We start from the raw sequence: 12,889 nt of genomic DNA, 5'->3' as shown, positions 1-12,889 counted from the left end.
CTTGTAACCGCGTGTGCTGTATCAGGTTAACTCTTTATATTCTCATATCGCGTGTAAAGCCACGTTGAAAACGCGACGCGTGCCGCTTTGATTACGGATCGTCAGCTGTTTACACACATGCAACGGTCAAGTAATGTGTGTGTGTGTGTGTGTGTGTCTCCTCGTGTGTAACGCACGGGTATTCGCGGATATAACTGAGTGCCGCGCCGCCTCAATTCAGCCGCTCCTCTATGGACGCACCGGCCCTGTGTGTGTGTAACGCACGGGTATTCGCGGATATAACTGAGCGCCGTGCCGCCTCAATTCAGCCGCTCCTCTATGGACGCGCCGGCCCTGTGTGTGTGTGTGTGTCTCCTCGTGTGTGTAACGCACGGGTATTCGCGGATATAACTGAGCGCCGCGCCGCCTCAATTCAGCCGCTCCTCTATGGACGCGCCGGCCCTGTGTGTGTGTGTGTGTGTAACGCACGGGTATTCGCGGATATAACTGAGCGCCGCGCCCTCTCTATTCAGCCGCTCCTCTATGGACGCGCAGGCCCTGTGTGTGTGTGCGTGTGTGTGTGGGTGGGTGTGTGTGTGTGTGTGAAAAGAGCAAGAAGACTGTGACTAGGAGGCTAGGAGATCTCCTCGCCAGTTCTTGGACTTTTTGCTCAATAAAATAGTTAGTCGTCAGTATTTTCTAGTCCATCGTCTGTGTTTACATTCACCCACTGGCAGCCAAAATCCACTATGAAGCGTGTGTGCACTGTGACTACTTTTATATTGTAGATTAGCAGCTGGGCATTTCACTCTGTCTCGCGCTGAAGCCTGTCACTGTCGACCAATCGCAGCAGGCTGTCATCGGTCCAATCAGCGCAGATTAGCTTCGCGCTGAGGAGGGGTTTGGGAACAAATGAATCGCTGAACGATTCATATGGGAGTCGCTGGGATAATTAGGTAAAAATAAATGCAGATTATAAGACAGTGAAAGTGTTGTTTGACCTTGCATGCATATTAGACTGTTGTTGGAGACCCTTACAACCTAAATATGACCCTATTTCATGTATAATATGGGCTCTTTAAGATATAATGTAGGCCCTGACCAGGCTGAAGTCTTCTAATTCACTTGATCCTGTTCCATCTCACCTCCTTCAAGCTGTTTCTCCTTTTCATAACATCTGTCTTTTTATACTAATACATTTCCTACAGATTGTAAACAGTCTAATGTTTCTAGGCCCACTTCTTTAGAAACTTACTGTAAATCCAGCAGAGCAGTTTCTCAGCATCTATTCATTGCTAAACCACTTGAGCAAGTTGTGTTTAATAAAGTCTCTAGCATTTTTTTACTATTATTTTCAAGGACAATGTATAGTGGAGACAGGAGTGAATAGGAAGCAGAGAGAGGGGAAGGATCGGTAAAGGACTTCAAGCTGGGAATCAAACTCAGGTCGCTGTGAGCACTTCAGTGCTACAGTATGTGTAGACACACTAGTCACTAGGCTGTTGTCACTGACAAGTCTCTGGCTTTCTAACACAGAAAAATTTCTTTGACAGTAACTGACACTGCCATGAGACAGTCATATATTATTATTGATACAACAGTTCTGTCTGGTTCTTGAATCTGATTGGCTGATAGCAGTGCGATATTCTGCAAATAACAGCACTAGTACAGCCTCTTTACACTTGTGTATTACTCCGCCCACATACAGCAAAAAGCAGAGGACACTCTACAGTTAGACAAATATTGCTGCTGTTAGACAACATAAAGTACTTTAAAGGCTTTTTCAGTCAATTATGTAGCTGTTTAGATTGCAGCTATGCTGTTTATTTATTAGGATAGTGCCAGATTCAGTGCATCGGCCGCCATCAGCCTGTCCGAGCAGGCCAAAGAAAGTGACAGTTGACGTTTCACCACAAGATGGTGACAGAGACTGCATAATAAATCCTTAGAGGGAGGAAAAACTCAGCGTTTTCTCAATGTAAGTTTCAGACTACAGCAGAACAAATTATTATAATTCAGGTAAGTGTCAAGTCGATTTCTCTCTTTTGTATTTTGTAGTGCTGTATTTATACCACAGAAACTGGTAGTGTTTGCTTTGCTTTGGCTTTTTCGCGGTTAATTATTGTGACATCCTGATTGCAACAGAGAAATACTGGGAAATCTCTGTAGATTGATGGCATTTCATCAATCTACAGAGCATTTCATTTAATCATAATCTTAAAATGTGAGCAAAAATGACCTCTTTTGTAATCACTTTAGACATTACGCTAGAGAATCATTCAAACACTAGCTCTAAAGGGATGTTTGTGAAGTAGCAACGGTCTCTGCTGTTCTGATGTCAGCTGCAGATGTGAATGAATGGCGGAAGAAGGTAGTTCCTCATACTAAAGGGTTTTTGAGTCTCTATGTTTGATTTTCTTTTTTATACACACGATTATGCCGTTGAACTGTTGTATAAATCCAATATCACATGAGTAGCAGTGCGATATGGCTGTATATGGGCACTGGTGGGGGGCACTAAAGCACTCGACCTGCAGCCTCGAGTCAACGCACACCTCCCATCAGTGCCAATATACAGCCATATCGCACTGCTACCCGTGTGATATTGCTCATTGATATTATCAGTGTTATTATCAATGCTCATTATGCTCAAACCTTTTGCAGATTTTCATGGATAACCACCAAATTTTTCCTTCAGCCTTCATGACAAAGGCCATCTCATGAACTGTGCTCCAACACTTAATGTCTTGCCTTTCAGTTGGGATGTCTAAATTGTAACATTTTGCTATTGGGGTGCTGCAGAGCTCAGTTCATGGACCACTTCTCTTGTCTGTCTTTTTATCGAACTTCTTTATCTAGCATGAATACACAATCTATTCTCTTCAATAGATCATTAAAGAAGATGTGTAGTTAAAAGCATGATCCTTGGTGAATCATAAAATCCAAGTACACAGCTTTTCTGACAAATAAAGGCAAAACTAAGTTAAGATGATCAGTATAGGCAAGATATATTCAAGATTGGTCTCTGAGGTGGTTGATTAAAAGTAAAAGTGTTGTAAATAATGTAAAAAAAAATTAAAGTCTGCAACATCTTGAATGAATTTATGGCTATCATCTAATTTTCATCTTTGAGTGAATTATCCATTGAATTATGTTCATGCGAGACAATTAGACAGCAAATATTTATTTCAGATTTTTATTTATGATATAATCAAAACAGATGCCTGCGTTAATAATATCTACACACACAATGTACAGGTTACCATATAAAAACTACAAAGTGACAAACATTTAGTTTGACAGATAACAGTTGTACAGCATAAAGTGATAGAACACTGTTGGTTTGCCATATATATTTACCTGTGTTTGGCACTTGACCACATGTTGCTGTCTCGTGGGGTTTAGAAATGAAGAATATATATATATCTTTTAATAAAGAAGGAGAATTAAAAATACAAAACTCATCAGCAGTGATTAGTTTTAATATTAAGCTCCTTCACAAGTTGTTCTAATGGCTTAAATAAATTTGATCATTACAACCTTGACTTCACAGCAACTTCAGTGGAAACCACAGAAAGCTTATAATGGCTATCCATCTTACAAATATGACGTGGTTTGCATGTGAGCGAGTGTTTGTGTATTTATATAATAGACTACTGATTTGCATGACACACAAAAATACATATGCCATCATTTACACTTGCACTTTCAAACCACTTCTAACCCTGAGGTTGTGCAGAAATAATCGTACACATTAATATCCTCCAAAAGTCACCGACAGTATTTCTTTTCTTTTTTAAACTCAAGTGCTGGTCAAAATACATGCATAGACAAACACTGAATACACATGAAAAAAGCACCACATACACACATCCTGAAATGTACAGAACGTACCAGTAAATGAAGAAAATACATTCAGTTTGAGGTGCAGACCCACATGTAGAACGTGCAAACTGATTTAAGCTGTTTCCCATGATATATAAGAACCGGATACCAAGATTTCAGTCAAGTTTCAGCTTTCTAAGCCAAACAACATTCAATTCGTCTTGAGGTACATCTAAAATATGTACTTTTTATTTGACAGCTGATGGTGTGGTCAGAGATTTGACTGAATCTGCGTCTGGAAAGTGTGCCTATAATAAGCTGAAGTGAATCTGTTGGCTGGTCGATAAGTAAATGGTCTATTGTGAATGTGCATAGAAACGTGTGGTCTTCGCTGTTCATTGTTACAGTCCTAAATAGATACCAACCCAGGCTCATTCTGAAAACGTACTCTTATATACATTTCTGGTCTAGAGAGAGCAAAATACGTCCCAAGGGGTGGGTTTTTTGCAGTTTTTGGTTGTTTTGTTTTCGCAAATCCGCCAGAGGCCGCTGTGTACGCTTTTTCAGATCTCACATTTCTCTTGCGAGTGCCATTCACGCCTGCTGTTCTCACATTAATCCACTAGAGGCCGCTGTTGACTGACTGACTTAAACAGCGCCGATTGACCCGTCTACCACTTCCCTAAACCAAACCGCAGTGTTTTGAAAAGCAATCCCGAAAAAGAAAAGCCCTCGCCTGATTTTTGCCTCGTTTTCAGATTGGACTACGTTCTCACTCAATTATTTACTTGTTTATTTCATTTTTTGGCTTTGTTTTTCATCTTACCTGCTTTCTGGAATTGTTTTTCACCCGACTCGACCCCTGTTGTAAGTGTCGAGTTACCGGACAAACTGGTAACAGCGGAAATGGCGTCCATATGGAGGTAAGCATTCAGCTGGTAACTTAAGCGAGTAAAGGAACCGCGTCATACCGTCCTGTACAGCGTTCGTTTTAAGAAATGCAGCCATACGTAGCTCTGGCTACTTAAGTCACAATCTCCAGAAACATCCTGTATAAAGGGCTATGTTTTCTGAATGAGCCTATGTTGGCTTTTACTGTACAAAGGATTATTTGAAATAAAAGAAAACGTCATTTCAATGATAGTTTTTTTTTGTGATGTGATAAATTTGTACCACTCCACCATAAATTATATCTACATTTTTTTCCTAATACTTTTTCATGTTTCTCTCTTTTGAAGCAGCAGGATTGATATTATATTTGTCCCTATGAAAATAGTTCTTTGCTTAATGATATCGTTCAACTATACGGTTAGTCAGTCCTACAGTATGCAGCGAGTATTAAAGTTTAAAAAAGTGTGTGTGTTTTTATTTTAACGATTATACGGATGCTCATAAAAGGAGCACCATCATGACAAAATATACCCCTTTAAGAATATCTAGCACAGGCTCTCTGACATAATGCAATAAATGTTGGAAAAACACTTCAAGTAAAAAAAAAACGCCCAAGTGCTTCTCATAAATAAATGTATGTGCTGAATGTAATTGAAACACTAGGAACCCTTAGGAATGATATTCGTTAATATATGCGTAAAATGACTTAATTTAGTAAATTCTTAAAAATAATAATTATTAAATAAGCTATGGTTATTGACAAAGTGTTACTTTATCATTCTGTGCATTTTTTGCGTGCTTGGAAAATTTTCGCTTCAGCTCCATCTCAGGCAACCTCTGTTTATATTTAGAGCCCTTTTAAAGGGTTGATTTCAATCCCAAAAATTAACAAGACAATAAGTGATGCCAATTACATCACTGCCTTTTGTGTTGTTAGCAAAAAAAAAGCCTTATAAGAGTAATTCAAAGGACCGAGAGACACATCTTAATGTCCGCAATCTCTGTTTGTCAGTTACCCTAAAACAAAAAACATCAGTGTGAAATCCTCAGACACTGAGTAAGGGGGTGTAGTTTTGGAGTCCAGGCTCTGTTGATGTTCAAAAGGAGATGGGACAGAATGATTTGTGTAATAGAGGTTATGACTGTTGGGAGACTGTGCTTTCGATTCACTGGCCGGCGCTGCTTGGGTCACACTGCAAAAGTCGCACGATGGATGGGTCGTTCTTTGCGCCCTCTACAAACTCCTCAAGCGACAGCTTACCTGAGGGAGAACACAGAGACTAACGTCAAAAACAAACCAGACAAGAGTCATCCCAGCAGGCACAGGACGTCAACATGACATCAGATTAATGTTGTACCCCAACGTTGTGGGATGTTACATTTTGTTTGGAAATAAAAAAATCGTCAGGCCGACATCAAATATGTCGGACAAATATTCTATTGGGGTTACTTTCCAACGCAAGCTAAAAACTAATAAACATCAACATCTAATGATGTTACAGCAAGACGTTGTGTGGACGTTACCAAGATGACGTCTATCAGACATTGGATTTTGGTCGCCATTCATCTGATGAATAACTGTCAGTATTTGACGTCAATATGACGTTCATTTAAGATGTTGGCTTGACGTTGGATATTGGTTACTTTCCAACACAACCTAAAAACAATCAATTATCAACATCATTTCTCGTCATTATAGGACATCAAAATAATGCTGTCCTTGGATGCTGGTGACCTAAATCTAATATAACGACTTATGATGTTGTGTGTCTGCTGGGATGGTTTGAATAGTAACACTAGCATGGGATGAATTTAGATTTTTTTTTTCAGGTTCACTGTAAAAAATGCTGGGCTTCACACAATTCCTTCATGTTGTCCCAACACAAATCGATTAAGTTACCTTAATTGTTTTAAAAAATTTAAGTGGATTGAACATAAACAATTAAGTTGTCCCCCCAAAAAACTAAAGAATTGTGTTGATGCACCTCATTTTAAGTGGTTTGAAAACAGCAAGACTTTTTTAAGTGTAAGCTCGAGCCCATTTAATGTCAGCATGAACTAAAAATGTACTCTTCTTTTTTTAGATTCATACAGGAGTGTTGTTATAAACAATGTATCTGTGGACTTCATTATTTTGTTAAATTAATTTGCCTTCATAATCTTCACTCAAAAACCACAATCTTCCCTCCCCCCGAAATGACTTTTCTTCACTTCTGGTCACATGGAATGCTTTTAAGGCAGGGCTATAACTTAGGGTGGTTTCTACCCTTCCTTCGTGGGAGGCAGTAGTTTGAACAAATAAGATAGATTTCCATTAATAAACTGTCACCTCTCGTTCTTGTCATCTGTAAATGTTCTGCACCAGAGGGTAGCTATGGTGAAAGCAAACTGGCATTCAGATATTCCTCCATTTTGTTAGCAAAGCACATCTTACGATGATCAAATTGATTCCCAAAGGACAAAATCATGCACCGCCCTACATTTTGTTTCTCATTTTAGAAACTGTTTCAATCAAATGTATGTCACGATAGGGATGGGGCCTTATTTACTATCAGAACAATAAAATGAAAAAAAAAAAAGTGAATATATTGTGTTTAAACACTTAAAGGAAGTGTTCACAAAAATTACAACTGAATCACCCTCATGTTATAAACCTTTATGAGCTGCCTTCTCCTGATATTTTGAAAAATGTTGGAAACTGCTGGCCATTGATTTCTATAGTAGTGCAAAATTACTATGGATGTTAATAACTACCGGGTTTCCAAACATTCTTCAAAATATCTTCATTTGTGTTAAACAAAAAAATCAACTCATAGGTTTGAAACAACCCGAGGGGGAGAAAAAAGTGAGTAAACAATCCTTTTACTGACACACACACATATATATATATATATATATATATATATATATATATATATATATATATATATATATATATATATATATATATATATATATATATATATATATATGTGTGTGTGTTAATTTAAATATACCTTTGTCCATAGGAAGTACACATTCAGAACAATGAGGTCTATTTTTTAAATTGTTTCGCAAGAGAATAAAAAGCTCACCATCACGATTTGTGTCCATTTGACGGAAGATCTTGTCTGTGCGCTTCTCAGGTGTGGACTCGTCCTCTGGCATTTTCATCACAGAAGATACCATCTTGTAGATGGCCTGAGGAACACAACATAAAAAACTTAAATGTGAGTTCTTACCCTACGAAAACATGTTGTGCAACAAGAGAAAATTTTCACTCGCAAAAACATTTCCCTTTAAGAGAGTTAGCATGGCGCTAACATGTTGCTAAGTTAACAACAACAAAGTACTATATTTATGATATCAACGTATTGCTTCATCTGTAAAATGTTATCTTTATGATTCTGACACACTGCTTTGCATTCTGGGAATATCTTATCAGTTAGAGAAACATGCTACATAGCTTTTGGAATTAGCTAGCTTTTAGAATTAGCTAGCTTTTGGGTTGGAAGTGCACCTTTGCTGTACAGTTCAAAGTAAATCTTGTTAGAGAAGATTAGAGGACTCTGGGTTTGATTTGGCATTAGAGCCGTCACATCAGAACTGTTTCTAAGTTACCATAGCGACGGCTTCTCTCTGAAAACCGCATGAATTGAAAAGGAAATTACAGCTATTTGCTCACACTCAGGCGTCAGACTCAGAGAGTGCACTTAGGAAGTTGACGCATGTCACCAATTGCTACGACGGCATGGAATTTACCTAAACATGAGCAGAAATAATTGCCTGCTGCACTCAATTCTATCTAATTGAGCGTACTAATGAGCCTAAGTGGAAAGTGCTTTTGAACAAGTGACAAGGGTTTTTCTTGTTTTTCCAATGCTATATGAAAAAACTTTTTTTTTTTTTATCTAAAAACAAAATAATCATGCACAAGCCAAAAAATACAATTACTCAGAGGCTGTCTGATATTACAGATTTTCTATGTTATTCTCTGAACAAGAAAAGCTGAATTATTTAATAACACTTTAAGTTATTTATTTTTTGTTATTTTTGTATACACAATGGTGGAATGATGAAAAGCTTCTCATAGGCTAATATAGGAGCTACATGAGTTAGCATGCGACATAAATGAGACTTGAATTAGTGCGTACAAAATGTACAACAAAAAAATATGGTCTCTGAAAAGTGTCTTAACCAGGAATCAAGGACTAGAACCAGTCAGAGAGCTGGTAAACCAGTCAGATTTGATTGTGGGCGGGGCTACAATCAAAACTCAGCGGTGTTTACATAAATAAACTAATAAATAGAATTTATTTTCTTAAGTACTTTAGCCAATAATTTTTGTGTAAATTATGTTTTGAAAGTTATATTGTATTCGTAAAAACTAGGCGGCAAGGTGGCTCAGTGGTTAGCAAGAAGGTTGCTGGTTCAAGTCCCGGCTAGGCCAGTTGGCATTTCTGTGTAGATCTTGCATGTTCTCCTTGTGTTGTCGTGGGTTTCCTCCAGGTGCTTTGGTTTCCAAATTGGATGAACTAAATTGGTTGTAGTGTATGAGTGTGTGTGTGTGAAAGAGTGTGTATGGGTGTTTCCCAGTACTGGGTTGCGGCTGGAAGGGCATCCACTGTGTAAAACATATACTGGAATAGTTGGTGGTTCATTCCACTGTGGCAACCCCTGATAAATAAGGGACTAAGTTGAAGGAAAATGAATGAATGAATGCACGTAAACTACTCAAACATGATTTGGTGTACATAGTGATATTACGCACATGAGCATTACTCGACATGCTTGAGTGTTTGACAACCAAAGCATCAATGACTTGTGCAGTCGGACAGTGTTCGTTTATAAAGTGACATCGCCAACTACTGGGCATGCATATTAATGAATTTTTTTAATCAATTTGACAGTGTTGTCAAGCTAAAAAATAGAAATAACAAAACATTTCGTTTTTATTGCGTTCATGCTGTTAAAGCACACCCAGGTATGAATGCTAAAGATGATTAAATCGCAGAAGGCAAACATTGTAAAAGTTTCTTACTTTCTTATGGAGGAAGTTTGTCTCGTTTTCCAGTACAAATACCTAACATTATATATTAATACGTATTCAGATAAACAGAAAAACATTTATTAATAAAATTAATTACAAAGAAAGACAAGAAATGTTGAATCAAATGTGAAAAATCTTTAAGTAAAATTTTATTTTATTTTTTTGACTACTAATTGAAACGATTTGAATCAGAATGACAAATTCCATTGATTACAAAATATTTCTAAATGAACTTAGAATCCCATAGAAGTGTTAATACATTACTTAACAATGTATTATTTCTCACTAATGGGCTATATGCACTGCTAACGATAAACTTCCAGTGACTATTTTCAATTTCATAAGGCTCCTTTTACAGCATCGATGTTGTTATGTAAATAATATGCAATCAGTTAAATAGACTTAAGCATTCATTTAGTTGTTCGAGCGTAAAATGAGATGCAAGACAGTGTAGATGCAAGTGCCATCAGGAGCAGCAGGCTAGTGCAGAAACTCTATTGAAAATACTGCGGTAAAATAAATTTCTATATTTTAAAAACATGGCTTGAAAAAAATGGAATTTAATGCAGTGCTTCTCGTCCGGTCTGAGACCCACTTTAAATTATATATCGATTAGGCCGTAAAGATAACTGATTTTTAAAGGAATCCGATCTTAAATATAGCGATTTTGTAATGGCATGACAGTTCACCGGAAGCGACTGGGCTGGCTGACTGAAAATAAAATGCTTGTTTGTATAAATTGTACTGACAAACAACACCAAAACCGCTGACTTTGTCAGGAGACATCGGCACTGTTCTGTTTAAACGGAGACTAAACAGAACCACACTCAAACACACACCTGCACAATCTCCAGCATCTCCGCCTTGCTGATGTATCCGTTGCCGTCCAGATCGTACATACTGAAGGCCCATTTGAGCTTCTGATCCAAGCGGCCGCGTGATGTGACGCTCAGCGCAATGATGAACTCTCTGAAATCTATTGTCCCATCTCCATTGGCGTCGAAGGTTCGGAAGACGTGCTCTGCGAACTTCGATGCGTCTCCGTAAGGGAAGAAGTTGCCGTAGATCTTCTTGAACTCCTCCATGCTGAGCGCCCCGCTGGGACAGTCCCGCAGAAAACCCTTGTACCACTCCAAGATCTCATGCTCGGTGAAATCTGTGTTGTCCAGCAGGTCCTGGATCACCTCGGGACGGAGCTTGCTGTTCTGTTTTCCCATGTCGATGCTCTGGATTCAGCTAGAAGTGAAGGAGAGAAAAAAGAAACATTTAGAAACTCTTAGTAGACTGTACAATAGGAGCTGCATGTTATCGGAAAAATCGTACATTTCGATATTTTGTTATTCTGCGATATATATTACGATATGAATACAAATTTACCAGATGGCTTGAATATCTCTATTTGGAAAGAATTTATTATTTTAGATTGCATAAATTATAATAAACAATCTACAAGCATAGATAAATACAATAAAGAAAAAGATACAAATTAAATACATGTTTTATTGTTTATTGTACAGTAATTGGATAATCAAATGCAAAATAATACTGCGTAGTCTTGTTGTATAAAAAATGAGATTAATCATTATTAAAGTTACAAATAGTACAATTTCAACATTGCATATCCTGCGATGTGACTAAATTGAATTGAATTAAATGATCACATTGCGATATTGATGCTGAAACGATATATTCTGCAGCCCTTACTATTTAAACTTACGTTAGTTTTGCAAATAGGAGTTTAGTTTAGTTTTTAAAAAATAATTTGAATGCAAAAACAGGATTTAAAAGCATTCTCTCCATCTCAATAGATTTAAATCCAGAGTGTGTTCACACTTTTGGTTCGGTTCTCCTTGTTGCATGATCTGGACCAAATAAACAAAACCCTACATTTAGTTATAATACATTTAAATGTATTATAACTGTGTTATAAACACCAGCGTTATTTAGTCAATGAAAATAAGGCTGAAAAATGTGTTTAGAACTTGACACAAACAGAAATTTAACATGTCCTCGCCGCAACTATGAATGCGCATTATTGTTAACGAAAAAAGAAGATCAATAATAACCAATAATAATTTTTGTTTTAATCCACTGCATTGCACTGGTCGATAATTAGATGAGCGGAACGAAGTGGCTGCATTCAGTCACCTTACTGACGCAGCAGAGTTTCTGTTTGTTATTACTCATTATTATTGTTATTATTGCATTATTGATAACCATATTTCAACAATTTTGAAACATTTCATCCCTTTAACTGCCCCTCCAAATAAAACTTAGCATTTCTTAACTCATAATGTCGCTAGTTAACACACTTTTTTTCAACACATCCCATAATTTCTAAAGTATCAACCAAATGTCGGTATATACTAAAAGTTCCAGAATTAATACATATACTATGAAAAATCAGAAAATATGAAGCGTAAGACCAATTTATTTTAAAAACATATTCAAAATAAACTTTAATACTAAATCATTGTTATTTTTTGAAGTATGCCATAAAATATTTCAGATTCTCATTTAATATGTTTTCTTGTTTTTTTTTTGCCATACAACCAAAACCAAATGTAGTAGTGCAACAGGATTTTATTTTGTAAACCAACAATTCTGTGTAGTGTAAACCATTATTTAGAACATTCATTCATTCTTTAAATGACTTTAACAGTCATTATTTAAAACAGTCAAAATATGGTCAACCATTTGGTAGAGCTGATAGTAAGCAACTGATTAATACTGTATCAAAATAATTCATAACTAATTCTGCCAGGATTTTTGGGTGCACAAATCCTGTTCCATTTATGTATGACTGAAAATATTCACATACTTAAAACTGTATCCAAATGGATGGAAAATGTATATCATATTTGAATAGATAAATCTTCGGGCCTATATATAGTATAGAGTATATCAACAAGACAAAGATAATATTCTCAGTCAAGCCTCTTGAGGATTACAATAAACAGTGACAGAATAAAAAAAACAAAGGAAAAGTGGCTTGAACCCTGACTGTGGATATACTATCTATGCAAAGCACACATATCTGCCACGTTTCTAAAATTTCTCTTCCTTTTCCCATCTGTCAACTGAACTTTCCACTGGTAGACCGCAGTGATACTCTCACCTGCTGCAGTGTGTGTGTGTGCAGCTGCACCAAAATCACTTCCTGAT

The 12,889-nt window shown here is 37.1% G+C and overlaps 1 protein-coding gene across 3 annotated transcripts in view; it reads right to left on the bottom strand.

The window, feature by feature from the left end:
- Positions 1-3,161: 3,161 nt before the first annotated feature.
- Positions 3,162-12,889, bottom strand: part of ncaldb (neurocalcin delta b) — a 39,753-nt gene continuing 30,025 nt past the window's right edge. For all 3 annotated transcript variants that reach the window (XM_056480044.1, XM_056480042.1, XM_056480043.1), the window contains 3 exons: positions 10,564-10,960; positions 7,770-7,875; positions 3,162-5,956 (listed from right to left, as the gene is read on the bottom strand). In XM_056480044.1, coding sequence (XP_056336019.1) covers positions 5,862-5,956; positions 7,770-7,875; positions 10,564-10,941 — 579 coding nt within the window. In that variant the 5' untranslated portion in view covers positions 10,942-10,960 and the 3' untranslated portion in view covers positions 3,162-5,861. The remainder of the gene's footprint in view (positions 5,957-7,769; positions 7,876-10,563; positions 10,961-12,889) is intronic.

The sequence above is a fragment of the Danio aesculapii genome, chromosome 19 (assembly GCF_903798145.1).
Source record: "Danio aesculapii chromosome 19, fDanAes4.1, whole genome shotgun sequence".
Classification (NCBI taxonomy): Eukaryota; Metazoa; Chordata; class Actinopteri; order Cypriniformes; family Danionidae; genus Danio; species Danio aesculapii.
This window is presented reverse-complemented; position numbering and strand designations above follow the sequence as displayed.